We start from the raw sequence: 26,944 nt of genomic DNA, 5'->3' as shown, positions 1-26,944 counted from the left end.
GGAACAAATGGAATGATCTCAAAAGGAGGTCCAAAAAAATGGTCTTCAACTCAGGAAGGGGTGGGGGTCCTCTGTTTCTTTTGAACTGATCTGAATCCTTTCCATATTATTCTGCTATGCTGGCTACTACCCACAATTTTTAAGGAAGGGGTGCGACTCCAAATCACAGTCCAAAAAACGTGCGTGCCGTTTCGGCCGTCAGATTAGCTCAGAACTTTTTAGCGAGGGTTTTTCCCAGTTTAATCTTCCCTGCTGCTCTAGCTTACATTTGAGGTTTCACCAAGCCTTAGTTGTCTCAGCACTACCTGTATATATGTTGTTGTCCTCTGGACTTCCCCACCACCGTGGTCCAGCCCCTCTTTCGTCGGTGCCTTCACCCTGCCACTCCCCGCCATCACCACCCGGCCCTGCCCATCATCTGATCTGCTGCCACAGGATTGCCACTTAGCTACCTCTAATTTGATCAATGTGAACACTGAATATTGACTTACTGACCATGTTGGTTACAATGCTACACCCTGTGCCGACCAGAGGAGGATGGGTTTCCCCCCTTGAGCCTGGTTCCTTCTGAGGTTTCTTCCTATCTGTTACAGGGAGTTTTTCCTTGCTACTGTTGACTTAGGCTTGCTACTGTTGGATTTGATTTGATTTTGATTTGATATATATATTTAACTCGAAACAGATCTTGATATCAACAGTTGTATCTCCAAATTCACAAATTAAGTAAGACGCTGGCTTTGCCTGAAACTATTTTTAAAATTCAGCAAACGATGACTGTAATATTAATGGGAAACTTGCCTGCCATTTTACAAGGGATTACTATTAATTTGGTGTGCAATTCATGGGTATAGTAATGACTAAATAAGAAACTATTGACCCACAGACAAGGTTGGTTAAATAACCAGCAAATGGACCGCTTCCATATTTCTTACAGTTTACAATCTCAGTTTATATAACTGAACCTTTTATAATGGATGCTTTTTTATTTACCTACTTTATTTAAGTAGGTCTACATATTTGTCTCAGTATAATGAAATAAAATACTTAAATTGCATACGTCAGGTTCAGTGCCATCTTTGTTGTCAAGCAAATACAGAATGGAATGACCATATGACTACTGACTAATTAAGAGTAATTTCTGTCTGTTATCCAAAAGAGGGATACCCTTGAACAGAAAATCTACTCTCTTTCATGCTTAAAATGTTCATGGTGTTTTCCCTGCGCAACTATGACAGCTGCCATATTCACAGACAATTTTACACACTGCAGGTTTAAAATGGACCTTACCACATTACTGCTTATTGCTATTGGTTTATTATTTTTAAAAAAGCTTTCTCATTGCAATGGTAATTAGCAGTCATCTTTGTATGTCATATGCATAGAAATTAATCTCTGAAATGATGTATATAACACAATTAGAATAGACATGTGCCAGACAAGGTACTGTGTCTTAATTTTCCTGCTAGCGTGCAGTAACATTCCATGCCCACCCACTGCAGGTGCTTTGTGAATCAAATGTCATTTTTTTTATCTTCTACTGGCACCTTGCAAAGTCACGGCACTGCAATTCCTTGACTTTACTAGTGCATGCAGGTGTGTGAAAGGATTTGTGCACAGAATACAGTTAAAACCATTCTGTGCCTGTACAGCTGAAATGATGAAGGCTTCTGTTTTCATTGAGGGAAGTAGGCTCTGAGGAACTCAAGGTCTTGGGGCAGAATTCTATCACTGAACAAACAGACACATTTGCGTGTGTCTCCTGATAGTAGTTAAACAGGAAAAGGGGCTGTGATTTGCATGCATGTATGTCGGAGAACAAAAAAAAAAAGGTTGCACCTTCTGACTTTTCTGAAAGAGAGGCAGATACAAGACCTTCACTGCATTGTATATTAACTACAAGTGAAAATCAATTGTGTACTGAATGGGTGTGTAATGCTCAATAAATGAAATAACCACATAAATTTGAGTTTCTGCAGAACTATGATACAACATTGCACACAATCACTGGAGCTATACCATGTAAGTGGCTGTATAACAGTAAAATACACAGTAAGTTGAATGTTGTGACTGCTACTGGACAGGCTAAATCACACAGGTAGGTAAGAGATGCTGTTGATGCATGTAAAAAATGATAAATACAGCATTTATTTGTATATAACTCATGACAAAATGTCTCTTAGAACTGTAATTCTCACATCAGAAAATGAGACAGCGAGGGAATTGAGTTATTCAAGCTGACAATCTAATGTTCCAGACAACAACCTACTATTTAGGGAAAGGATGTCTTTCAATCTCATTGGCTGGAGTAGATCCTTTTGAAAAAAATATTTTAGTCTCATTTTATTTGTGTAGGGTTCATATTATCTAATGAGTTATGAGACAATAATAACCCTGCATTATAGGCTTAGTGCTTCCTCTGTTTAATATTGAAGTCTTTGCATGACCATGGAATCAATAAACCTGTATATCTTATTAGCTCCTCCATGTTCTCATTTATACTCAGCACGTTCAAATTGGAACCATAGGCCCAGAGTACTGGTGTAGATAGTACTCTATCTTTGCTGTACATGAAATGTTCAACTTGGAACCTTAGTCCTCGGGTATTAGTGGAGATGGTACTACCCAAAGATGGTGGTGATATAACAAGATGCACGTTTGTATATTGCACTTCAGTTGAGATCATAACTTTAGTGCTGAGAGAACAGTGTGCACAAAGTGTAATCAGTATGTAGTTGTTCTGAGAATGTACATGGATTACTCAACACACACTGATTTTGAAAGCTAGCAAGCTATTCTATTTGACATGTTCAAAAATGTGACATGAACAAATTGCATAAATAATTCAATCTGGAAAGATAACATCCCTACATAATGTGAGATATACCCTTAAAATGTATGAAGGAAGCACTGTCCATTACCATTATAATATCCATTATAATAAGAAAAGTTTTTTTTAATTAAAAAAAAAAATTAGTTTACATTTACATCAGAATGCTTCATTGATCTCCTTCCATTATCCATCAAGTATTTTTATAAAATAAATCATTTAAGTTGGTTAGATAAATGCCTGGAGCAACAAGGTTGGAAAATCAATCCAACTGACTCCCATTCAAAAGAAAATGACACGTGTAGTAATAAACAAGATATAAACACAGATGTGCTAATAACCTATCAAGTCACTTAACAGGGTTATTGGACCACTATGTGCCACCAGAACAGATTGTATCCATGGTGACATAAAATCTAGCATTGTCTGGAATTCTGCTGGAGGGATGTGTCACCATTCTTTTAATGTCAGTCAACTCATGCCTTGTTGATCAAGGCTGAAAACGCTGTCTTGGGCATCATTCCAGAATCTCCCAAGCTCGATGTGGTTCAAATCTGGTGCCAGAGAAGTCAGCATTTTGAGGCACATGCTTTCTGGATAAGGACATTGTCATCCTGGAAAAGCCCTTCAGCAGACACTCTTATCCAGAGCGACTGACACAGCTTAAAAAACCTCCAGGCAAGAAAGAACGGCTGCAAAATGGAATAAAGGTGATCACTCATAATAATTAAGCAGCAATTTGGCCTAACCTTGCCTTCAAAAGGGTGAGTGCATACAATTAGCCTACATGCACTTCCTCACAATGTAGTTCACATGGGCAGAAAAAATCTGCAAGTTGCCTCTCTCGGCACCGCCAATTTCTCTTTCACAGCGTGTTTTCTGGATCCAAGGCGCCAATGGTTGAAGTGAACAATGTCCATTCCTTAAGAAAAACAAAAAAGAAAATAATAATAATAATAATAATAAATGCAGATACAGATTTATTTGCCAAGATAGAAATACCTCGCGGTCATTCAAATTTCCACTTTATATTAATGGTTAATTAGGAAGCGATGTTACTAAGAAGCCCCTACATTTCAAGACGAGTGGTTAGAACCACCCACTCTCTTTACTCCAAGACAAACGGAGGGAAAATCGAAAGTCACTGTTAACTTCGTGAAATAACAATTTTGCAAATTAGCACTAAATTCTCACGGATACACGGAGAACAAAACACGGGGGATACAAGTGTTACTAATGTAATCAGATAAGGTAGGCTACATTTTCGCGAATGTGCAGTTCATGATTTTAGTCTAGCTAGTCTAGACTAGTTATCTATTTTCTAACGTTAGCTAGCTAACATCCACAGTGTCGTGCTGCTCAGCTCAAATAGGAAACTAGATTTAGTTTACGTTTTGTCACTGTCAGGTTTTTTCAGCCAGCGATTCGAACTGTGTTGAATGAACATAACCTTGACGTTAACTAGCAAGCTATGTAGCTGGATATGTTAGCTTACAAAAGTAACGTTGAAGCGAATCGATGCCTTGTCCTGATACATTATTAGCCAGTTGGCTACGTTAGCACCGATTGCTCGTGAAAATTGGTTTCAGAGGTAAAGTTAGCCAACTTAAAACTATGCGCGTGACTATGTAGCTTAACAGTTAACGCCAAATAGCTAGCTATAGTTAAAACTAACGAGGAGCTGTATAACTTGACTTGCGTTGTTATTTATTTCGCTCTGTCAGCGCAGTGGATGTGTGTTATTAGCAACCTAGAGGGTATGGAAATGATTTTATGACAAGGAACATATTAGGCAGCAGGACACCCAGTGCATCAGTGATGAAATGTTTGCTACAATATGTGTGTTACAGAAATTGTCGCATGCTAATGCGTGACCATGTCTCAAGCAACCCTTTTGGAGGAGATTATCCACTGGAGTGAGGAAACATGTCGACAGGAGCTCAAATCAGTACTGCCCAAGCTTGTCATATCCTTTCAGTGGACGAATGGACTCATGTCATGAACTGTGTTTCAAAGACTGTGAAGTACATTGGGTTATATTTGGGCTGCAGTGATGCACCGGGTACCATGCAGTTAATTTCTATGTGAACGACTACGATTTTTGTAGGCCCTCGCATAGGCCAAAATTTAAACACTCATACTTTGAAATTAAAATGTTAAACAATCGTGCAACAGGGTTTCCCCCAGAAAAGTTGTTAGGCCCGGTGGCAAGTATCTTTTGACGGGGGCCGGCGGCCAAGTGTCTTTTTTGATGGGGGACCGGCGCGGGCCAGCGACAGACTGATGGCAGCATTAAGGTAGGGCCCTATAGTTTCTGTGACAACAGAATCACGGACGGAATCGTGGAATTGAGAATTTAAAAAAGCTATAACACAGATTCCATAGGGCCCTACATTAAGTCAGTGCTAAAAGCTGACTGAGATTTGAAAATATAACTACGTAATGTGAATGTTGTTATAAATAAGTCATTTATTCAACACACATTTTAAAAAATCAACAACTACTTACAGCATGGCATAGTCTTACAAAGAATCTGACAACAATGTACAGACTTGGAATGCTGTGTTCTCAACAACAACAAAATAAATTAAATTAAAATAAATAATATCAAAGTTTTTGCACTCTACAAAAAACTTGTATTCAAGTCCTGATTGGCTCCTGAATCTTACAACAAGCCTTGGAATGCTGGGCACATTTAAATAGGGATGGGAATCGCGAACCGGTTCCAAGCTGTTCTATTCATTGGAATCGTATGGCTCCGACCTTATCGATTCCGCTTATCGAAGCCAGCATGTTTTTACGACAGCTGCGCATTGCAAAACAATGACGTAACGCCTTGGTGGAGGCACGAACGCAGGCAGCCTCTTTCAGGTGTTTGTTTTGGACGCCAGCTGTCACAACAAATTTGATCCGGGCTGCCAGCCTTGATACATTCTGTTGCGATAAAGATTCTAAAACAACTCAGCAATTTCTCTGGATTAACGGGTTATTTTCTAGCCTGAAATGCGATCGTATTACTAAATGGCTACACGTCATGTAACGTGCAAGTAGTTGGCTATCTCCCTGGATATGAAGTAAATGTTTTTTACCGATAAATAATAATAATAAATGCGATTGTATCCATGGAAATAGCTATACAAAAATAAATGTCGTGTTTGCGATTGCCGTCGTAGATGTCAGAAGGAAATGTCACTGACAAAAAAAGGTTTGCTCTCTTTGCAGTGGTTTGGGCTGGAAACGAGCTGTAAGAGCGGGATATGCACAACACTGCCTACTTATTGACTACTGGATCTTACAACAATGTACATCCTTGGAATGCTGGACACATTTCAACAACAACAAAATATCTATGTATCTGTGTGACTGACTGTTTGGCTAGCTAGCTAAGTTAGCTATATAACCACGTTGTCGTGCACATCAATGTCACCAAGCTAACGTTATTAATAAACAAGTGAAGTCGTTATTTAGATGGCGATTAATAAATCATGTAATGTTACAATGTATCGAACGTTACATTCATGTCAATAGTTTAACGTTACCTACACACTGCTTAAGTTAATATAAAAAGAATGTACTTACCGACGAGATGAAGTGATAACACAGTTTGTAACGAGGTTAGTTAGCCTACTAAAGAAATAGTGCCTTGCTAGGTACCGTTAGCTTGTGATAGTTGGAAGCATGAAGTGTTGAACGTCACTATGGAAAAGGAGGGTAAAGAACAGACCTGCTGTTTTCCTATAGAGCGTTCACATTTTAACCAAAAGATGTCGCTGGTGAGCTTTCCAACCAAGCTGCCCCACTGTAACTGTAGCTGAAAAAACATCTTAAAAATACATTTAAAAAAAGAATCCCCGATGCTTAGGCCCCCGGGGGGTCAATTTAGGCCCGGCGGGCCGCCGGGCTTGCAGTACACTGGCGGAAACCCTGAGTGCAACAATAATCGTCTTGATGCGGTCATAGCTGTAATTTTAGCTATGAAAAACAGTGTAGCAGTGCGGATGAATTACCACTTCTGATTTCTGTTTATCTGCTCCTTCTCCTTTTGCGAATTTAGTCTAATGTATGTCATGAAATTCAGAAACATACTTCACATTGAGATATGTAAAACATAAAAATATCGAATAAAAAATATAGAGCTAAATCTGATTTTCCACAGTAACGTCATGTAGAGAAGTAATTATAGTATTTTATCTTTAACTTGGCTACTCGCATCTTCACGCTGACAAACAGGATGAACTTATACGTAAGTCCTACCTAACCTGGTTCCTTTTTTGTTACAGTTTTTTTTCTTCTTCTAGAAGCTCGTCATTTGCATGTAGGCTAATCAAACGATGAGCATTAGACGTTTAAGCCAGTTGTTAAAAAGTGTCCCTTTTTCTGCAGGTGTCTTCAAAATAATCACAGAGATGTTTATTCCTCACATGAGCATGGTAGAGCTTGAGGCTGAGTGTTTCTCTAAGGTCTTGCCCAAGGTGAGTTATTGGTTGAATATGATAGCAAATGTGTTCAATTATTGCTGACTTTAAAAAAGTAATCTGTGCTTTTCTAAGAATAAATACTTCTCCACAGGTTGTAAAGATGTTTAATGACTTGGTAGAAGAGATCTCAAGCCAAGTAGGAGGAATGTCTAGTCAGAACTCAGAGCTGCGTGCATTTCTGAGGAACAGTCTGCAGGTAATGGGTGTGTTGTGCATGCACTGGTTTGTTTCATACTAGTGAATATTTTATTACACGGTTGAGGCTTGCTTAAATGTAACCATTATAGTGCACTGCTGCAGAAGGTATAACTAATGAATGCTGTAATTCTAGAGTTCTAGTTAATGTTATGAGTGGTGTATGTCAATTGAATGGACCAATTGGGTGCTTATGTACTTGAAGCAATTGACCTTGTGTCTAAAACCCCCACAGGCTATGGTCCAAATTTTGGAAACTCTGTCAGGTTGTGTTCGTCATGTCTGCTCTTTCAAGGACTCCCTAACTCTGGAGACTGTTCGCTCTTTACCTTTCTGCATTTTGAAGGTCTTGAAGGACACTTTTCTGCACTGCAAGGTAATGTGTATTTGAGAAGCCCTCTGAAAGCAAAAATCATGACATCAAATTTTCACTTTTCACTTTCAGCAATAGTCCATTTGTACAATTTATATAATGGATACCGAAGCGATATGCATACACTGTTCAACTTTACAAGAGCAGTGTAAGAACTGTAGGAACCCTTACCCATACTATCTCATTACTCCATACTACATCACAGTGGGATATTTCTGCAAAATACTTTTTTTAGAATACCGAAGTAAGTTTGTTTTCATTCAGGGTGCTGAATGCAGTTATCTGCACCACACACATCTCCTCAGTCCAGTTTGCATAATCACGACCTGTCGTTCTCCTTCTCCCATAGGAGAGCGAGGTTGTGTATGGTGGCCGTATGTCTCTGGTCACTGACCTCCTACAGGCCTTGTTCAAAGAAGCGTACTCTCTCCAGAAGAGTCTGATAGAGCTGCTGGACAGGATAGCCTTGGGGAGTGCAGCTTCTGAGCAAGAGGTCTCTGATATTTTGGCAGGTGGGTCTGACCTGGTATAACAAAGTAATCAGAAATGCAATGTTGTGTGGCTCGGAATACACAGTACACAATAGACATCTTTCCCCTCTAGATTTTATATCAGGGATAGAGGATACAGTTTTGAGGGCCATGTTTCTTTACACGTTTGGTTTACTTGGATTGGGACTCCCCTGGACTGGTTTACCCAATACTATTTGGTAGGTAATTCTTCAAAACAAAAGGACACTGTCCTACCACAGGCCTGGGACTGCGTCACATATATGGTGCAGTAAATTTCCCCTTCTGTGTCTATTTATGGTGCCTCGATCTACATGATGACAATTGTGTTAAGCTATAACGTATTTTATTTTCTGCAGCTATTCACAGTCTCTTGGAAATATGCTCTGTAATATCAAACCTGGACATTGCCTTGCATGCAAACACATGGAAGTTTATAATTCGGTAAGTATAAAAAACAATTACATCGCACAGTTGTCGTATTTTGTGTGAGCAGGGGCAATTCAGAGCATGGTTTGAAAGGGGGTCCATATAAGTAGAGTACATGCTGTGTCTTCCATTGAATGCTTCTACCCTGTTTGCTACATCTCACTCCGTGTTGGTCAGGTCTGGGTCCAGCTGCATTATGTGTGTCCCTCTGGTGGGCTAGGAGCACAGCAGCATGGTGTGTGCCTCTGAGACCCTGTGTGGAGTCGAAGCTGACGGGCTCTTGTTTCAGGCAAAGTGTGAAGTACCAGGCGCTGCTGGAGGAGCAGCTGCACCACGGTGACATCGTGTCCTGTCTGTGTGACGACCTGCTGGCCTCCTTCCACACCTGTCTGGAGCTCGCCCAGCAGATGAAGCAGTCTGGGACGCAGGTGCGAACGCTCGGGCCTGCCACCGAACGCCGTTAGGATGTCCAGCGCTCAGTTTAGTCCGCCCACAAACTCGCGGCCTGTTCAGAGTCAGCCTCACAGGAAGGAGAGCGGGATCCAGAGAAAGCAGAGATGTGTGAAAGCAGCTTGCCTTCTTTGGCTTATGCTAGTTTTCTGAAAGCGATCCCCAGCTGTGATGTTTGCTGCCTTGTAAAGCGCTGTTCTGTTGTTGTTTTTCCCCCAAGGAAAATGTACAGTGTCCTGAATTCAAGTTGTTCCAGAAAACGACAAAGATGTGTAGGTTTTTTGCCAACACATTAGTCCACTATGTAAAGGTAAGAATATCAAAGGACATTTAATATGACAGAGTGAAATCATGCATTGTTCATGTATAAAAGCCCAGTTTGTACACAGAATGTCTCTTTAAGGCCATAAACATGTCGTTTGTGCCTGCTGGTTTTGTTTGTAATTGCATTTTTGTGATCTATTTGAGAAAGTAAAAACTGTTTAGAGAATAAAAGGCTGGGACAATGCTATAATGTAACAGTGCTCACTAATATGATAGCATTTTAACATTTCCCTCCTACAGGAATTCACAGCTTTTCTAGCGAAGTCTTGTGGATACTTCCACCATGTCTACCTTCAGATCTTGAGGTAAATAAAATTTTTCTCGATGGGAAATTACTTCTGTCTTGATTGACTCCATAGATGAGAAGCTGTGTTGCTAGTTTCCTGCTTTGTCCTGAATATCTATAAGGGTTTGGTGATTTTTCTGTCATTAAGGTAATTATGTAGATGAGCACACAACCCACCTGGTGTTCCAGGTGTAAGTGATTTGCCGTTTGGATTGAAGGGAAGGTCTTGGAACCTTCCGGATTTCCCTGCAAGCGCATGTGTGTAAAGTGCCCGCTGCTTTAGGGTGAATGGGTAAGCTTAGCACTACCGAGCTGTGATTTATCGTGCCCCTCCCTCAGCAAGCTGCCCCCCAGCCTGTGGTCCCCGCCCATCTCCAGCGTGCACAGCGGCGAGATGAGCAGCGTGGTGCTGGTGGCCATGGACGCCCTCATTGCCCAGCTGCTGCCCTTCAGGCCTTTCGCCGAAGCCGTGCTGGCAGAGAAGCAGCGTGAGTACCGTTCATTTCAGCAGCTTACGCAACCGCTTGGGTTGAGAATGAATTGGATAGCAGCTGTTTGGCTACGGCTACTGCTGAACTTGACTATAGAGCATAGTAGCCCTTGAGCATGGCTTGGTATTGATGATGCTGCGCTCTTGTCTTTTTAGCAGATGCAGAGTCCGGTCCGGAGCTCCTGTTCCCTCATTGCCTCCTGCTGGTGAACATCACGGGCAAGCTCTCCTCCCAGCCAGAGGAGGTGCTGCGCTTGTGGTGTGAGGGCAGCAGGTTCCCGGAGGACACGCCCAAGTACGCACCCGCGCACCGACCAACGCTCCACTAACACTCTGCACACCCCTAGACAGATTTTTACCACCTAACTATCACCCTAGCTCTCTCTAAGTCTAGAGTAAGTTACTGCAGGGATGGAGACACTAAGACCAATACTTGCGTGGTTGGCTCTGGCCAACTAGCAGTAGAAACTGGCGAGGGAAAAAAAATCATAAAATAAGGCTCTTTGTAACTATTCGTCATGAATATACTCCCAGTGTGGAGAAAAATTATTCAAAATTGTAGCCACATATAAAATGTGCATATTTTTGCAATGGCAATTAAATAATTGTATTACTGATTTATGTAAGACAGACGGTCGCTAACCCCCCGCTCTGCCCCCGCCTGCGCGTCAGGCTGACGGTCTTCCAGGCGCTGTTTCGATGCGTCGCAGACGGCTGCTCCCCGCGTCATGCCGGCGGCCCAGGCTGGTCTCCGAGGCGCATGTCGGACTTCGCGGCAGTGCCCGCAGAGCCTGGTGCGGGCTGCACGCTCGAGAACGACTGGCTAGCAGCTGCGGCCTGCAGCGGCCAGCTGCGGCAGGCGCACTTGCGGCTAGCTGGGAGAGCGACCTTAGACAGCGAGCTGGTAGCAGCGCGAATGGAGAACAGGGATACGGCTGCAGAGGGAAGGAGGAGCTGGGTTAGACTAGGGGGAAGAGGAGCTGGGTTAGACTAGTGGGGAAGAGGAGCTGGGTTAGACTAGCGGGTAAGAGGAGCTGGGTTAGATTAGTGGGGAAGAGGAGCTGGGTTAGACTAGCGGGTAAGAGGAGCTGGGTTAGACCAGCGGGGAAGGGGAGCTGGGTTAGACTAGCAGGGAAGGGGAGCTGGGTTAGACTAGAGATCGTTGTTCAGGTGAGTGGCGATCATCTGGATGAGTCTGACGGGGGTTCTGTTTCTGCTCTGCTCAGGAGCGCACCCTGCTGGAGGTGCTTCTGCAGCCGGACACTCAGACGGCTCTCCTGGCGACTGACGTCTGGTGCTTTATGGCACGGTGAGTTAATAAACTCAGATTCTTTAGCTAGCTAGTTAGCTGACATTAACTTTACCTAATGTTAAAGTTAACTCTAGTTAGCTTTATTTATTAAATTACTCGGGCAATTAGTATTGTCTGGTTTATTGCAGTTTAGGTACAGTTAAGACAACATTAAGAAAACAAGAATTTAACAGCCGCACAGTTGCCTGTTGTATTTGTTCAGGATTGGCTGGCTGGAAACAATGGAAACAGCCAAGATAAAAGAATTGCAGGATCACCATTGCCAGAATAGTGTGCAGTGAATGCACACTTTTTTATTATGTGGGAGTCAGGGTTTTTATAGTTTTCTAAAAAAAAACTAAGGAAATTTTCTTTAGTTTTTGTTTAAGTTTCATTTTGATTTCAATTTCAGTTAGTTTGAGTTAATTATAAGAGTGGGTTTGCTAGTTTTTGTTTAGTTTTAAGTTTTTAAAAAAGAAATTTGGGGGGGGGGTACCCCATTTGCTAGGGGCATAGTTTTAAATCAAATTATTTTTGCCATTTATTTAAATTCATTTTGAAAACCATCTCAAACTAGCATGGAGCCTTGAATGATTTAATGAAAGACAGACCAGACAATGAGTCATAGTCATACTGAAACAGGACTGTGCTGTTTTGTTCCCAAAATTTTCAGCACGTTGCCAAGCTAACTCGACAGTGGAGTCTGGAATAAGGCTAATATGTCTGCACAGTTAGTGCAGGCATATTTTTGGTTTGTAGGACATCATCACTGTGACACCATCTTGTGAAGTAGCGTTCAACAGAAAGGGGGAAACTATCCGCCTAATTTTCTCTCTTCCTTACCTGGCACATTATGAACAGGATGAAAACTGAAAATATATATGTGTATTTTTATTTTTTAAAAGGTTTTTCAGTTTACAATAAGGTTTATTCACACACGTTTCGTCTTAGTTTTAGATTTAATTTACGATGATAACCTTGTTGGGAGCTGGTATACTTTCCGGATAAATTCAAGAGTACTACATTTTCTGTACTACGGACCTTTCTTACTTGGCATACTCAAAAATGCATACTAAATACTATGTTGTATACAGTTTTAGACTCTATCACAAATGATGTAATTCCTTTGAACTGAAGTGAGCTAAAAGGCCTTGTTGTTGCAGCTACGGAACAGCAGAGCTGTGTCTGCATCATGTGGTCCTCGCAGCTCATCTGGTGAGTAGTTCTCTGTGTATCTCTGAAGCTGAAGCTCTCCGGGAGTGAAACGGGAGGGGGCTTCACGTTAATTCGGCGCCTGGCCACTCGGAGACTCCCTGCCGAAGGTGACAATTAGCCCCGGTTAATCTTGGACCGGACACCTGTCCGTTACACAGAGAGCACTGACCCCCAGCGCACGCTAGCACCCCTCTGAGCTGCCATGCGTCACTGCCTGCTCGACCTTTTCTCTGTTTGTGCATTGAGAGTAGCCATTTCGGAATCGGTGAAATGCGCTGCTGTGTTTGATTTGGACAGTATATTGCTAGGTTTAGTGCTGTAGATTTCTGAACAATTTACTGATAAATTCAGATGAATTGGTGCTTCCTGTGGTGCAGTTTACTGCAGGGGCCCCTAATGAATTGCCTGCCGGGAACTGAACTCCGTGTTCCTTTCCACAGATCAAGGCCTGCCCTGGGGAGTGTTACCAGCGGTCCCACCTGGCCATGCTGCTGAGGCGGATGATGTTCCTCATGACCCCCCAGCACCAGGTCAGGAGGCCGGGGGCGCAGACTTGTTTTCAGGACAAAAAACGGCGACTCCCCTCGTGGCCGCGGGGCTCTTACCGCGTGTCTGTGCCTGCAGGCGGAGGTGGCGGAGAGGTTCCCCCCCGGGCTGGCGGAGAACCTGGCGGTGTGGCGGCACGTCCTGCTCCGGGCGCTCTCGCAGGACGTCGGGCGGCGCGTGGAGAGGGACGTCATGAGTGCGGCGGGCGCCGCGGTGACGGGCTGGCTGGAGACAGGCTGCAGGCTGGGAGAGCTGGAGGCGGTGGTGAGGGTGCTGCACTCTGACAGGTCAAAGGTCAAATGACTCGAGGAGAGGAAGCACATGCTGGACAAAGGCCACTGTTCTCAAATTGTGCAGAGGTTGTCAAGTCACCTTGGACCTTTGAGCGTGACTGTGAGAAACAAACTTGCTTGTGACTTGGAATACAGCCACTGTTGTGTAACTTGATTGACATACAATAACTTTGGTCCTTACCCTGAAATGACCAAGGACCCTGTACCATTCACATGACCCTGTACAAGCCAGGGGAACGGAAGAACGTATTTAGATCTGACCCTGTACTTGTCAGAGTGCTGAAGTGGTTATTTAGTCCTCTGGAACATTTGTTTTTGATGACCCCCATTTTCTCCCCTTACTTGTCAGCCCTCATTGTTGCAGCCTCCACTGTCAATTCAGCTGACTGTGTCAATTTAGACGAGCATGTCCTGTCCTTCAAAGCATATGGTGTCAGCCATTGCTAATTATCACAGCAGTGTTTGCTAGTTGGGCTTGCACGTAGAGTACATGAGTCAGAGGAGGCCAGTTGAGGTTACCAGGTGGACTTGCGGGTGCCTGATTGACCAGAGGGGCTTGTGCACAATGAAACTTTCGTGGCAGCTAACTAACAGCTTCCCATCTCTGGCCAGTTGTAGAGCCTGTTTTGTATTGCCCCTGAAGGGCAGTCAGCCAGTCTGCATTGGCATGGGCCGGATTCAGCACCAGACTATGGGGTCCATCCATGCACTAGAACCGTACCTTAACAGGATGAGCCACCAAGCAGCCCCCTTTGGCACACTTGTAGTCATAGTTTTTTATTAAAAACTTTTTTTACAATAGCTGTCACCATGTTTTATTACCACTAACCACTAAGTTCCATTTAAGCAGTTTTTAAAAGCCGCCATATAAGGATGACCAAAATTAGCTTCATGTTGAACACGTTGAATGTTAAAATCAATAAAAGAATTTCAATATGTTCTAAATTCTGTTAGCACATTTGAGCTGTTTTTCGTCCCCTCTAGAATGTGGCGCTGGCGGCCTCTCTGGCTGTGGTTCGATGCGAAGCCACAGGGTCAGAGAGTGTGTCCTCTGTCCTGAGAATGGTCTCTCGCCTTTGGCCTCGCATGTGTGTTAGCCAGGTAAGGCGGAGGTGACCAGGTAACCCACCCAAATATGCCTGCCATTCCCTGAAGTGCCATGCCTATTGCATCCTGTGAAAGTACTCCAGGGAGATTCCAACTGTTCAGTAGAATTACTTACTCTTGAATAATTGAGCAAATATGTGTTGTATTCAATTTTATTTGTACAGAACTTTTTAAAGACCCTTTTACAGGATAGCATTGAATGAGGTTTGAGTGATGTTGTGTGTGGACTGATGTTTTTGGAATGTCTTTCAGGTGCAGGCTTACCGTCCAGTTCAGTGCACCCTGCGCCTGCTCCTGTCCATCTGTGCCATTTTAGTGCAGAGCGTAGATTCCCACGTCATCTGCCAGGTACTTCACAGCCTCAGAAGCCCACGCTATCATGCTCAAACATTTCACTGTCTTTTTATTCCTGTAAAAAAGCTCCAAATGTACAAGAAGAAATGCAAAGTGATTTAATTGTAGTAAAGGACACTTTTTAATGACAGGCTCTGACCTGTCTGAGCTCACTGCTGTCACAGAAGTGCCCAGATGATGTTGTGCTGGCAGCCCTGGACTTTCTGTCATCCCTGGGGAAGTTGTTCATACCTCCTGAAATTCAGGTGAGTTTCAGTAAGACTGATAATGTTAGTTAAATTGAACATAGATTAAATCTCTTATAAAAACAAAGAAAAAGGCAGAAAATTCACCCTTGCAGTGAGTCAAAGCTTTTTGGGAGATTTTCTCCACAGAGCCAAGTTCTGCCCAAACTCTCCAGCCTAAACATAGATTAAGTCTCTTATAAAAACAAAGAAAAAGGCTGAAAATTCACCCTTGCAGTGAGCCAAAGCTTTCATTTGTTTCTGATGGGAGTTTTTCTCCACAGAGCCAAGTTCTGCCCAAACTCTCCAGCCTGTTCAGTGTCTTGCTGGCCAACGAGTCGTGGATTCTTCACCAGCACACCCTAGAGGCCTTCTCCCGCTTTGCAGAGGTGAGTCTGCAACAAGGCTGCATTCAGCGTTAGAACAATAACATATTTTACATTACATATTACATCAAATGAACTTTAAATACACAATTTTACTGAATAATTTTATGTTTGTAAGTAAAGTCTTATATTTTAAAATAAGCATTATCTTCATGTTTTTTTCCGCTTGAGGTAACCAATCATGAAGAGGTGATCTCCCAAAGTTTGACATCAGAACACTCAAAAAATGAAGTGGTGAATTTCCTCAGCAAGGTAAAATGAAAAATCCCAAGTTTGAAATGGTAGTAGTAGTTACAAGCAGCAAAGTAACTGAGGCAAATCTTTTCACTTGCAGATTGTGCATGTGGACAAAACGGCAAAAGAACGAGTTGAGAGGTTAAAATCGGAAAAGTCTGTTTTAGATCGACACAATGCCAGACTGGAGAATGATAGTATGGAGTCGACAGGTGACGTACAGGTGAGAGTCTATACATGCTTAAATATAAATGTATATTTAATGCTATACATTGCATTAAATATAAACTTTGTATCGAAATACTTAGAGTGTAAGTATAACACTACACTAGAAATCATCTTGGTGTCCAAAACTGTATAACCCAGCGCAGCCCAGACTAAGCACGTATGGATACGAGCAATGCGATTACTCCAGTTGCCTCGTTTACATGATTCTGTCCATAATCAGTGTGTCCTCAACGGAAACAGTGCACGAGGTAGCCATGTTTGTTTTCATCCACAGTTTCAAAAAAGAAAGTCAAAAGACATTAGAGTAAGACATACATGCACCAAAAATATAAAGATTGGGCAAAAATCCAGGTGTCTTAATCGGGTTAATACACCAATTATGACCTTGCGCTGATAAAGGTAATCAGATGAAGACGTTTATGTGACCATTTCAGTAAACCGTAACAATCGAGGTAAGATTGAAGTATTAGTGTGTGTGTAAATGCACCCACAGATGTACCAATAGCTACCATTCAGTTTTTTGTTAACTATCAGGGTTTTAAATCTGAAATTTGCTTTGTAATTTCTAGACAATGTGGTTTAGATGTATGTGGTATGTTAAATCATGTATAATTTTTTTTCAAGGTAAAACTTGGAATAACACTAACAGAATGTAACTACATTGAATAAATGATTATGCCCTAAACAGCAATAATTAAACAATTTAAACCATAATTGGCATCAATAAATGTATATTTGGACTGACTTGGCAAAATAGGCCATATTATCACTCCTTACAATGAATGCACCATAAGCACTCCATTCTTAAATGGCTCGTACTTGACCCATTCATCAGAATGTTGGATCCCATAACCCTTTCAGGAATGGGCTAGATGTCAGGATATGGGCGGATTGTTACTATCGCTAGTGTAGGTGAATTTAAAACAAGGGTATGGTTGAGTATTACACCAATTGCTTAGGCCACAAAAAAACCTATTGTCTTTCCCGCCAGCCATGTTCAAAACGATCTCGACAAGAGACCAGTGAAGAGGAAGAGTATGAAAAGTATCTCCAGACAGCAGAAAGCTCTCTGAAAACACTGTGCACCTTAACTGAACAAATTCCGCCACCACAATGGGTGACGGCCCGGCTCTTGGACCTGCAGGCACTGATAACCCGAATCAACACAGCCAGGCCTTTGAAAACTTAGCCCTGCAGCGGCAGCAGCCAGCCACAGTGGCTCTGAACTGTTCATTCACACCCTTGTTTTTATGTAGTAGTCCTCAATTGTTTCTTTTCCACAGAACGGTGATGTGTTCCTTGTGTGTCAAATTCTGTTTATATTGCAAGGGTCAACATACGGTCACCAAACGATTGTATTTTATATTTTATTAAATTTTGATAAATGAAATTCATCATACTACTTCTTTCGATTGTGAAAATTACACCTGTGTATTCAGTTGTTCTGCCAGCCCAAGTTTGATATTAGAAATAGTCTTGAATGGAAATAAAACCTTAAGTGCCTTTTTGCTTATGGACTACATATCCTACAGTACCAACTCTCTCCTTTTCATTAATGGCTTCATGTATCTCTCACAGAAAGGTAGGCTAATTGCTCTCAGAACTAGCATTCAGTCAAACATTTATCAAGTGTCTGAAACACTCAATAGGTCTGCGTGTCATGTATTCAAGACAAAATTGAGTCAAAAATGATTTATTCCATCATCAGCTGTAAATACAAATAAATTATGTCCCCCTTCCCCCAAATTAAAGGTATATTGGTTTCATATTGGACAAATGTCCCCAAAAGGCCTGAAAAATTAAACCTATGGCACCATTCTATCCTTAAACCTAAGTCTTCCATTCTCACCCCAAAGTTCTGATCCAGAATCAGTGCAGTAAACTAAACCTGTAGGATTTGGCAAAGTGAGTTGAATGTATCCAGTCAAACTGAAACATTACCTGGTAAGTGTGGCCTTTTATAACCAGAAAACAAAAAATGGTAAACATGGCTACAGAATGATGCACATTAACTCTATGTTTTAACCTGCAGAAGTAAACCGATCAATCGAAAACATCTAAATGGCAATACTTCAAATCACATTATTTTCAAGATTTGAGATTAAAATTTGACAGAAGGAACTCTGGGTGAAAGGTGAAGACTGCTCCGATTGGCCTTTATCAAAGGGAAGGTGGCAGGGTCTGCACTGTGTGCCTCCTCTACTCTATGGCTTTGAGCAGTCAGTCTTCCGTGTGATCACCAGGTACTCGTATCCTCCCAGTTCAGATCGTCACCATCACCCCAACCTGCTGCTTCTGTCTGCATGAACAAAGCAATCAAGTTAGGATCACAGAAATGTAAACGGTGCTTGACATCCTGAGCGAAGCAAACATGATGTCACTGAGTAGACCAGTGCAGGAAGTTACTCTGCATCATTTTTGTAAAGGTGAATGTTGTGACACACTTACTTCGACTTCAGCTGCTGCAAACTTCGCCGTGAGTGTTTGCGGGTCTATTGATGGATCCAAATCTGTAGGCTTGGTGTGTTGGGAGGCTTCAGCTGTAAAAAGTCCAGAACTGGAGATGGTCCTTTCAGAGGGCATTAACAAAGATGCCGAGGACATTTTAATATCTGGGACCATGTCAGCAAAAAAATCCATTTCGGGGTCCTTCTCTGGCTTCTTTTTCACTTCAATCGTGAACTCCTCTCCCAAACCCCCACTCCCTGTGTCTTTTCGTGTGTGGTTTATCTTAGCCGAGTCTTTCGATAGTATATTTGGTTTCGCGTCACCCTCCTGGTCCCAGCTACTGTCCCATGCTGTGGGCTTCTTCTCGGTTACAGTTTTAGAGATGGTCAGCTTCAGGGCTTTTGAACTCTTTGCTGACTCTAAGCCAGGGTTTCCTCCAGAGGCACCCTGCGATGGAGGTGTGGAGTCCCAGGCTGGTGCTGTAGGGGACTGATCCGAGGTCACTTCCGATTCCTCAAAGTCATCCCAGGGCTCCTCTTCCTCAAGAGACCCGGCCACGGCGTTGGCACTTTCCTGCTTTTCCATTGCCTGGAGATGGATCTGCACAGGACGGTCTTTGTCCTTGTCCACCTCGTCTGCATCGCTCCAATCCGGCCATTCCTCAGCTGGTCGGTCAGGCCTGTCTAGAGTGTAGGCCGGGTCCTCAACCACAGCTCTTCCTTCACTGAATCCATTCAGGGGTAAAGTCATGTCTCTGCGGATTACTTTGACTGTAAAAGGAACATACATTTTGAAAGGTAAACAATAGAATTACACAAGTCAAAACCATCAGAGGCACCTTGTATGTTTTTGGACATTTGCAAAGTCCCCAAATTCCTCCATCTGTGGCCACTTCAAGGTCCGGCTTTAAATAATACCTGATTCTGTTTCCACTTCAAATTCAGCAGAGCTCTCTCCAGAACGCAGGCAGTCCATGTTCTCCAGCACCACCTCTCTGCTTCCAGAGGGCTTATTAAAAAGTTTAAGGATTTTGGATGGTTTGGAGATTTGCGGAGGTAACGTGTCAACAATGTGAATAGGAGAGCCTACAAAGAAACAAATGTTCACACATGTACCACTATGAACAGCTGAACCATGAAGCGAACTGTTTCGAAGCACAAAAATCCCTTACTTTCTGGGGTGACCTCGGTTGACTTGGTGAAGTTGGGCGTCGTCCTTTTGAATACTTTCGCTCTTTCTCCACCTACCACCACCTGAGCCCCGAGTAAGGGAACAAGCACTGCAAGGCTCTGTAGCGTCATGGCAACTAGTGAATCATTTGTGTCTCTCATTCCAAGCAAAATCTGTAATGTTCAAAATGAGAGTAAAATCCACAATCAGTGCAACCAAGCTTAACTCCTCCCTTACATAGTCAATAAAATAAAGGGGTGTAGACCATGCCCATTTATCTAAATGCAGAATGCACAACAACTGAAAGAGAGACATAGGAGGAAAACATTAAATTATGACAACCACACACTTTAAAAGGATGGACCATTACAGACACTGCAATGGGAAACACGCAGTCGATAACAGAAAAAGTGTAGTAAAAGTTTCCAGGAACCAAACCTGAGGTAGTATCTGATTCTTCAGTTCATCGTGAGAGAAGAGATCAGCATAGACCTCAATGTGCAACAACAGCACCATTCTTAAGTGTTCTTCATTAACCCGGAACAGTTTCAGAAGCTGGGGGATCACATATTTACGGTAGAGGGGCACTGACAGGAGGCAGTCCTCGCTGCTGCTACCCGAATCTGGACAAAAACAAGTCAAATTCATTAAAGAGGAACAGTGACTACATTGATATACACATACTAAGATCATGGCTTTCCTCACTTTTAGAGGACAGCAGTAAAACAGTGTAGTGTAGAGCTCAGTTAAAATATGCCATTCTCAATACTTGTATGTCAAGTAATGCAAATTATAAAATAATGGTTTTATAAAAATTGTAAAAAATGGAGTGTTGTAAATGTAACTCATCTGCTGTCTTCATGGCATGGTACATTACCAACGCAGGGTTCAGATATGATTGCTGCTGGAAATTACTACCAAAGAAAGACTACCCACCCTTCTTTGGCCTGAGGACATGAGGGAGGAAACTCTTTACGGCAGTGGGTTCTGCAAACACCAGGGAGTTCAGGATTTTTGGGATGAGACGGTCAGCAATCAGCTCCTCAGGAAGGCTCTGGACCCGGTCCAGGAGAAACCTGCACAGACCTGCACTTAGTGGTTCTGATGAATCAACTGACACAGCAGCACACAGCAGCTCAAATTAGTACAACTATAAACAAACAAATCCAAGACCTGTCATATTTTAATGTTGAAAAGCACATGAATTTATTCACATGCTTGTGTTTGGCTAAGATTCAGACAACACAAGGACTTACTTGAAGAATTCATTCTTCTCTTCCTCTGTTTTCATAGTCAAACTCTTCAGGAAATTCACTATTTCAAGAAAGTCGTTCCTGTTTAAATGAAAACGGTATGAGACTACAAATGAAATCTATGTGATGGAAAATGTAAGCAACCAGCTCAAACCAGTTTAAGCAGGTTAGCTATGGTACAAAAACCTACTCAAGCCATTTTTCCCCAAAGGTACACATTCATAAATGCATACCTGAAAAACTCATGAGTCAGCAGGCTGCTGAGAGATGGGCGAGAGAAGGGGTCTGGGTTCAGAAGGCTCTGGTGCAGGGTGCGCTTAAAACTCTCCAACAGCTCCTCAGACACTACAGTACAGCATAGCAAACAGCATATTTAAGCTGGTTAGCTATAGAACATGGGTCATCAACCTTGCACAAATTTAAATTATTTTGTTCACCCATTAAACACACTTATTTTTCCCTTCCACTGAATTTGGAATGGCCAATTATATTTTCAGGCTAATTCTACGACTGCAACATCCTATTAATCTGAGAGCACAAACTCACCCATGCCCACCAAAAGGGTATGTAGCTAGTAACCTTCAACTCAACCGCACTGTTGCCAAAATGCTGACTTTGTTGCTAGATTCAGCAGTTTTTCAGGGGGGTTTTCAGGAAGTAGGATTACTGAGTTAGCTGGATAACTGCTGAGTCAAACCTGGAACCCTCTCAAATCTGGAACATGGACTCTGGGTTTTACTTGGCACAGTTACCCAGCTACCTCTGTAATCCTGATTCATGAAATACCCCCCAGACTCATTTAGTGACCGTCTTTCAAACAAAACCCTAGTGACAAATACAGCGACTTTTTGAGCAGACAACCGCAACTGTCCTTGGATAACTCGCCAAGAGTGCTTGGTGGGTCTGCAGTCATTCCTGCACTCGCTATCGCACAACAGCTAACATAACGGCAACTGATTAGTGATTGGACAGAGATGCCACACAGTCCACCAGCCACCAGTGAGACCAAAACATGAATGACCTTCACTTGTGCCTGCCAAGGATCCCAGCGACCAATTAACGATCAACAGTGCTTGTCCCAGTACAGACAATATAGCCTGGAAATAGGCTGATACACTGCTAGAGAGACTACGATGACTGAGTTAAATAAATAATACACCCCATTACATTACATTTATTTAGCAGACGCTTTTATCCAAAGCGACGTACAGAAGTGCATATCAAGGTCATTGGACAACTACAAAACACAGGTTCCATAAGGTACAAATAATATATATAATAATACACCCTGTAATATATGAAATAAAATCATATAGTTTATGGTTGCTTTTTCAGAAAATCCCCTCTATGTAGGACATTGTCATATGCAAATGAGTATGTGATGTCATAAATAAGCAAATTGACACACAATGTCATCTAGTGAATTCTAGTGAGTTTTTGAGCACAAGTTAGCTACTATCCCTGGGAAAATGTTGGCAGCTATACAGTACAGTCCATCCGCTCAAATGAGTTATTGCGTTGTCAGATTGTAGCCAGCACAAGCAGTCAGCAGACAGGAGCTGTACGAGTCACTCATGTGGAGAACCATGGTACCCTGCTGGCTAAAAAACAATTCTACATACTTACTAGAACGGATACACATTTTGAGACTATCTTGTATTTTTAAATACGAGGTCAGCCATTATCCTGTACCCTTGAGCAAAGTAGATCAACTCCTTCAGTAAACATTTAATGAAGTAAACAGCATTTTGTAATCTTTCTTTCCCTTCCGTTTCATATTTGTACTTTGTCGGTAACCAAAATAGACCATTCCTCTTACAAGCCACTGTTGCCTTGAAAGAGACTCAAAGTACTCCAGTGCAGCAGGCAATGATGAACACTAAGCCAACAGTAACAAGTTGATAGCAAATGGATGCAGTTATATTAACTCACCATAGCTGTTCAGACGTGGAATAATGTTTTCAACCATCACTCCAAATGAAAAGGAATCTCTTGAATGTCCGTACTTGTCTGGCAGTGTTTTAAAGCTATCAATCTGCAAACAAATTATTGGTTTTTAAATGGAGCAATTAAAAAACTTAATTTTACCATGCATAAAAGTCACTGTAGTTCACATATTCTGACCAAAAAAACAAGTAGGGTAAAGAAAAAAGTAAAGTAAAGAAACAAGTATTTAGATTGAACCAAAGTTACTTTACATACCCTCTCCTCAGGTGGAACTGCAGTTTTCTCTCTCACATTTTGAATGCCTTTAAGGAACTGATGACACAAAAAAACAATGATACATGTCTACCAATGAAACCCTCTAAAACACTTACTTTAATTACTAAACTACAAAACACTGATTTAGTTGTAGGTAGTACTATACGTTTGGGCAAGGTGCTATATTAGTGTTTCCATTTAGCATACTATTGGTTCAATTTATCAAATGACAAAAATTATTCTGAACACTTACAATAAGTATATTCTATTTTAATCATTTCAGACTCTTTCAATAGCTCAGCATGTACACATTTGTCACCTCAGGCGTTGCTTCAGAAAACTTGCAGACAGTATCCATTCCTCCAAGTTTCCAGTGGCCATCTTCACTGACAAAGACTGATGAAACGCACACGTTGTTGTGGCTAGATTTCCCCTGGTATAGAGGGGGAAAATAGATCAGTCACCAACATTATTTAAAAGATTAGCATGCTAGGGGCACCATGGGTGAAGTTTTAAGAGATGCTTTTGGGAAATAATGTCCAAAAAATATTTATAAAAAAATTAATAATTTTTTCAAAAATTGTTTCTGGGTTAATATCCTCACCCATTACCCTAAGTGCAAGTCATATAATCAAAGCTAGAGACCCACTCTGTCGTGAAGGAAGACGAGGGCTTGCAAAAGGTCATAGATTCCAGCACAGATCTCCTCAGGAGTAAGGTTCTCCAGCAGCAGCTCCAAGGGCTGCACACGCTCTGTCACCAAGTGAACCCCCCCGTCCTGCACCGAGCAGGACAGAAAGCGCAGCAAGCACGGGTGCCTCAGGGTCTTCAGGTGCTTCAGAAGAACAAAGCATAGTGAGGTCATGAGGCATCATATGTGGAGTGCAGGTGTGCCAATTTTAATTTTCACACTTGAGATCAAACAGGCCTACGCTAACTCCCGAGAGTACAATTAACCGCAACTAATCACAGGCCACCAGAACAGCAATTAAATGAAGGGATGTTCAATGTGAATTTGGGCACAAAATTCCCAAGATGTCTAAAGGTTTTCCAGACATTTTCCAAGAAGACATTTTCTATGTAAGGATATTTGATGTATTAAGATTTGTGTCCCACATACTTCAGAGAAATCTGCAATCAAAGTGCCTGTTTTAGGGCTTTTCTGGCCCTATAGGTGCCTCCATTAAGATCCTCATTTTTTTAACCATACACTGTACCAACAACATCTTGGCATTGCTATAATCCATGTAATAATGATTCTGTATGTTATTTTTGTATAGTGTTCACTATAGAAAATTCAAGGAAAACGTGAGATATAAGGGGGATTTTATGTCCAAATTCACACAAAATGTCCCAGAGGCGATATGAATTCTTGGCACAAACTAAAGTACTGCTGACACGTGTACCTTTGCAGCTTTACTGACTTTGTCTTCGTTGCCCTGTTTGTGAACAAACACAGACGCTGGCTTTCCGTCCTGGAGCTGGGCGGAGTACATAGTCAGCCCTGATGGGAGGGTAAGGAGAGGCTCCTCCAAAGTGTAGCTCCTCAGAGCACTGCTCTCTGACCCCATGGTCTCCCCAGAGACACTGCAATAGGGCCTGCCAAGGACACGCATCTTACAATAAACTCAGAAACAACACCTGATATATTTAAATCTGTGTAGGTAATGTAATAGCAAACACCATGTGCAATTGCGTTCAGTTGGGAGCGATTGCCTACAATACAAATTGTATTGTAAAATGGGGCCGTCTCATTATTAGCTGTGGTGTGTTTTAATTAAACCAAACAACTTCATTTAGGGAAGGAAGCTAGTTAGTAAGGTAACTGCTGAACATTCAATATTCAGATCAAGATAAGCTACAATTCCGTCCTGTCCAACAGAGGCAGACACAAAACAACTCAATGCATTTACAATCAATGCAATTTAATGTAGGTACGTATCTAGCTTGGGTAGTGTCATTTTATTTTCAATCAACACAATTTTTCGAGTACCAAGTTGGAGGGCTCGGTTACTCGTCTAGACAGGATCCTCGTGTTTTGTAGGGGAAGTAATGAAGTCAAAACTGTTGTCTGGCGAGTTAACCTGTCCTGCGCACACATCATTACTTTAACCAAAGAAATAACGTTATTACAGTCTAGTACCTTTTTAAGTCAAGCTAGGGTAAGTTATTAAAGTTGACTAGTTGAACACTACACATAGCTGAGACTATATTTGTCAGTTGGGTTGACAACTACTACTCTTGTGACATTGTTTTAGCTAGTTAATACTCAGCAAACTATCAAGCTTAACCGTTAAGATAACTAACAAGCAAAAGCTGATCATGTTAACGTTAGCATAGCTAGCTGGCTAAATATCTCTTGAACCAGTCAGGAAACGTGATAACTAGCAGGTAGTTCAGTTACCTAAATTACCACGTCGAGCAAGGTATGCTAGTTTACAGATGCTAGCTAGCTTACATTGTTGGAAAATACAGCCAATGCTTCACACCACTGCAGTATTGCTCGCCGAGAAGCAAAATGCATTAGCAAGCCGCCACCACTTTAGCATGCTTGCTAAAAAGAGCAAGCTAGACATCGACATGCCACATCGAAGGTTTACCTGTGTGTCACTTCTTTCTGAGGTATTGCTAGCTAGCTTGCTAGCTAGCCATTGATGGCGACCTGCTTTTTCAAGTTTCTGTGGACTGTGTTCGCCTAAAACGTCTACGATAGTTTCTGAGTTCCAAATAATAATAAGTTATTTACATTTCAACAAATTTCAGCAAGTGTGCACAGACCATTTTAACGCTTAACAAAGTAGCAAGCAAGCAAGCTACAAACACAAAATACGCTTCCTCTCTCTAGTGTGTAAACACCGGTTTTTCCTGTCATGGATTTGGAATGAACCATCAGAAACGGGGGGACAACAACAGTATGGGAAACTCGACGTAAAAATGAGTTTTAAAGCACCCGCATATATGAATGACGCTACTTATGGTGTAGTTGTAAATGTATGTTGCGTACTTCCGAAAGATCTACGCATTTACTTTAAGTTAATAAATACCTCGCTTGCCAACAGGTCCTACACTGTATGGTCGGTGCCACGTTAGTTTGAAGAAACGCAGGTGTGTGCAATTTTGTGCGCAGCTTTTACTGTACGCGTGGAAGTGTATCACAATGTAGCTTGAAGGGTAACATGCTGAACGGATTGCAGGAGGCTACTAATGCAATAAACGTTTGCCGCACAACACATTTTTATAACAGAGACGAACTTTCTAATTTGTTAAATATAAATTAAAGCAACCTCCCTTGCTCAAACATTGAAGAAAACGAAAAAAAATCGCCTTGCGATTTGAGAGACCTAACCGCCACCACCACACATGAACAGTGCTGTATAATGGTTAGGGAACTGGTTGCAAATCAGTAGTTGCAGATTCACTGGTGGGACGCTGCCATTGTACGCTTGATCAAGATATTCAACCATAACTTTGTTTTAGTAAATATCCAGCTCTATGAATGGAATATAAAAATAAAAAAGAACAACATAAATAAATAAGCGTTGTAACCAAGCTTTGCTAAAAGTGCCTGCTAAATGTGAAAGTAGCTCTGTAATTAGATTCTCTGGAAAGGCAGATGTTGAACTGTGAGCCTC

General features: G+C 42.0%; 2 protein-coding genes across 4 annotated transcripts; one reads left to right on the top strand and one right to left on the bottom strand.

Moving 5' to 3' along the window:
• The first annotated feature begins 3,838 nt into the window (after positions 1 to 3,838).
• Positions 3,839 to 17,761, top strand: firrm (fignl1 interacting regulator of recombination and mitosis). Its single transcript, XM_064334060.1, has 25 exons — positions 3,839 to 4,078; positions 4,678 to 4,793; positions 7,034 to 7,070; positions 7,211 to 7,299; positions 7,397 to 7,501; positions 7,736 to 7,876; positions 8,223 to 8,385; positions 8,742 to 8,826; positions 9,101 to 9,239; positions 9,482 to 9,571; positions 9,826 to 9,890; positions 10,211 to 10,359; positions 10,518 to 10,656; positions 11,034 to 11,319; positions 11,570 to 11,670; positions 12,816 to 12,867; positions 13,308 to 13,397; positions 13,492 to 13,677; positions 14,691 to 14,807; positions 15,066 to 15,161; positions 15,299 to 15,412; positions 15,676 to 15,780; positions 15,949 to 16,029; positions 16,112 to 16,234; positions 17,231 to 17,761. Exons 2-25 carry the CDS (start codon positions 4,704 to 4,706, stop codon positions 17,426 to 17,428), a joined length of 2,841 nt encoding a protein of 946 aa, XP_064190130.1. The 5' UTR covers positions 3,839 to 4,078; positions 4,678 to 4,703; the 3' UTR covers positions 17,429 to 17,761.
• Positions 17,762 to 17,916: 155 nt separating this feature from the next.
• scyl3 (SCY1-like, kinase-like 3) lies at positions 17,917 to 26,376 on the bottom strand. 3 transcript variants are annotated; one of them, XM_064332141.1, is made up of 14 exons: positions 26,357 to 26,376; positions 24,719 to 24,911; positions 23,962 to 24,147; positions 23,632 to 23,745; positions 23,313 to 23,369; positions 23,043 to 23,145; positions 21,344 to 21,455; positions 21,114 to 21,191; positions 20,794 to 20,933; positions 20,296 to 20,480; positions 19,859 to 20,030; positions 19,605 to 19,772; positions 18,688 to 19,457; positions 17,917 to 18,538 (listed from the first exon to the last, which is right to left on the bottom strand). In XM_064332141.1, exons 2-14 carry the CDS (start codon positions 24,881 to 24,883, stop codon positions 18,476 to 18,478), a joined length of 2,313 nt encoding a protein of 770 aa, XP_064188211.1. In that variant the 5' UTR covers positions 24,884 to 24,911; positions 26,357 to 26,376; the 3' UTR covers positions 17,917 to 18,475. The 3 variants fall into 3 exon arrangements, with proteins under 3 accessions (XP_064188211.1, XP_064188210.1, XP_064188209.1); XM_064332140.1 differs by lacking the exon at positions 26,357 to 26,376 and adding an exon at positions 25,913 to 26,224; XM_064332139.1 differs by lacking the exon at positions 26,357 to 26,376 and adding an exon at positions 25,771 to 25,792.
• Between the last annotated feature and the right edge of the window lie 568 nt (positions 26,377 to 26,944).

Source organism: Anguilla rostrata, chromosome 4, assembly GCF_018555375.3.
Source record: "Anguilla rostrata isolate EN2019 chromosome 4, ASM1855537v3, whole genome shotgun sequence".
In the NCBI taxonomy this organism is placed as follows: Eukaryota; Metazoa; Chordata; class Actinopteri; order Anguilliformes; family Anguillidae; genus Anguilla; species Anguilla rostrata.
This window is presented reverse-complemented; position numbering and strand designations above follow the sequence as displayed.

Bases quoted from the DNA above. Each gene is read 5' to 3' on its own strand.
- firrm (XM_064334060.1), top strand. From the start codon at position 4,704: ATGTCTCAAGCAACCCTTTTGGAGGAGATTATCCACTGGAGTGAGGAA. The intron at 11,320-11,569 runs GTTAGACTAGGG...TGACGGGGGTTC, and splicing joins CAGAGGGAAGGAGGAGCTGG to TGTTTCTGCTCTGCTCAGGA. The intron at 14,808-15,065 runs GTAAGGCGGAGG...AATGTCTTTCAG, and splicing joins CTCGCATGTGTGTTAGCCAG to GTGCAGGCTTACCGTCCAGT.
- scyl3 (XM_064332139.1), bottom strand. The intron at 20,031-20,295 runs GTTTGGTTCCTG...TGAACATTACAG, and splicing joins AGAATCAGATACTACCTCAG to ATTTTGCTTGGAATGAGAGA. The intron at 19,458-19,604 runs GTATTATTTAAA...TTCCTTTTACAG, and splicing joins TGAAGTGGAAACAGAATCAG to TCAAAGTAATCCGCAGAGAC.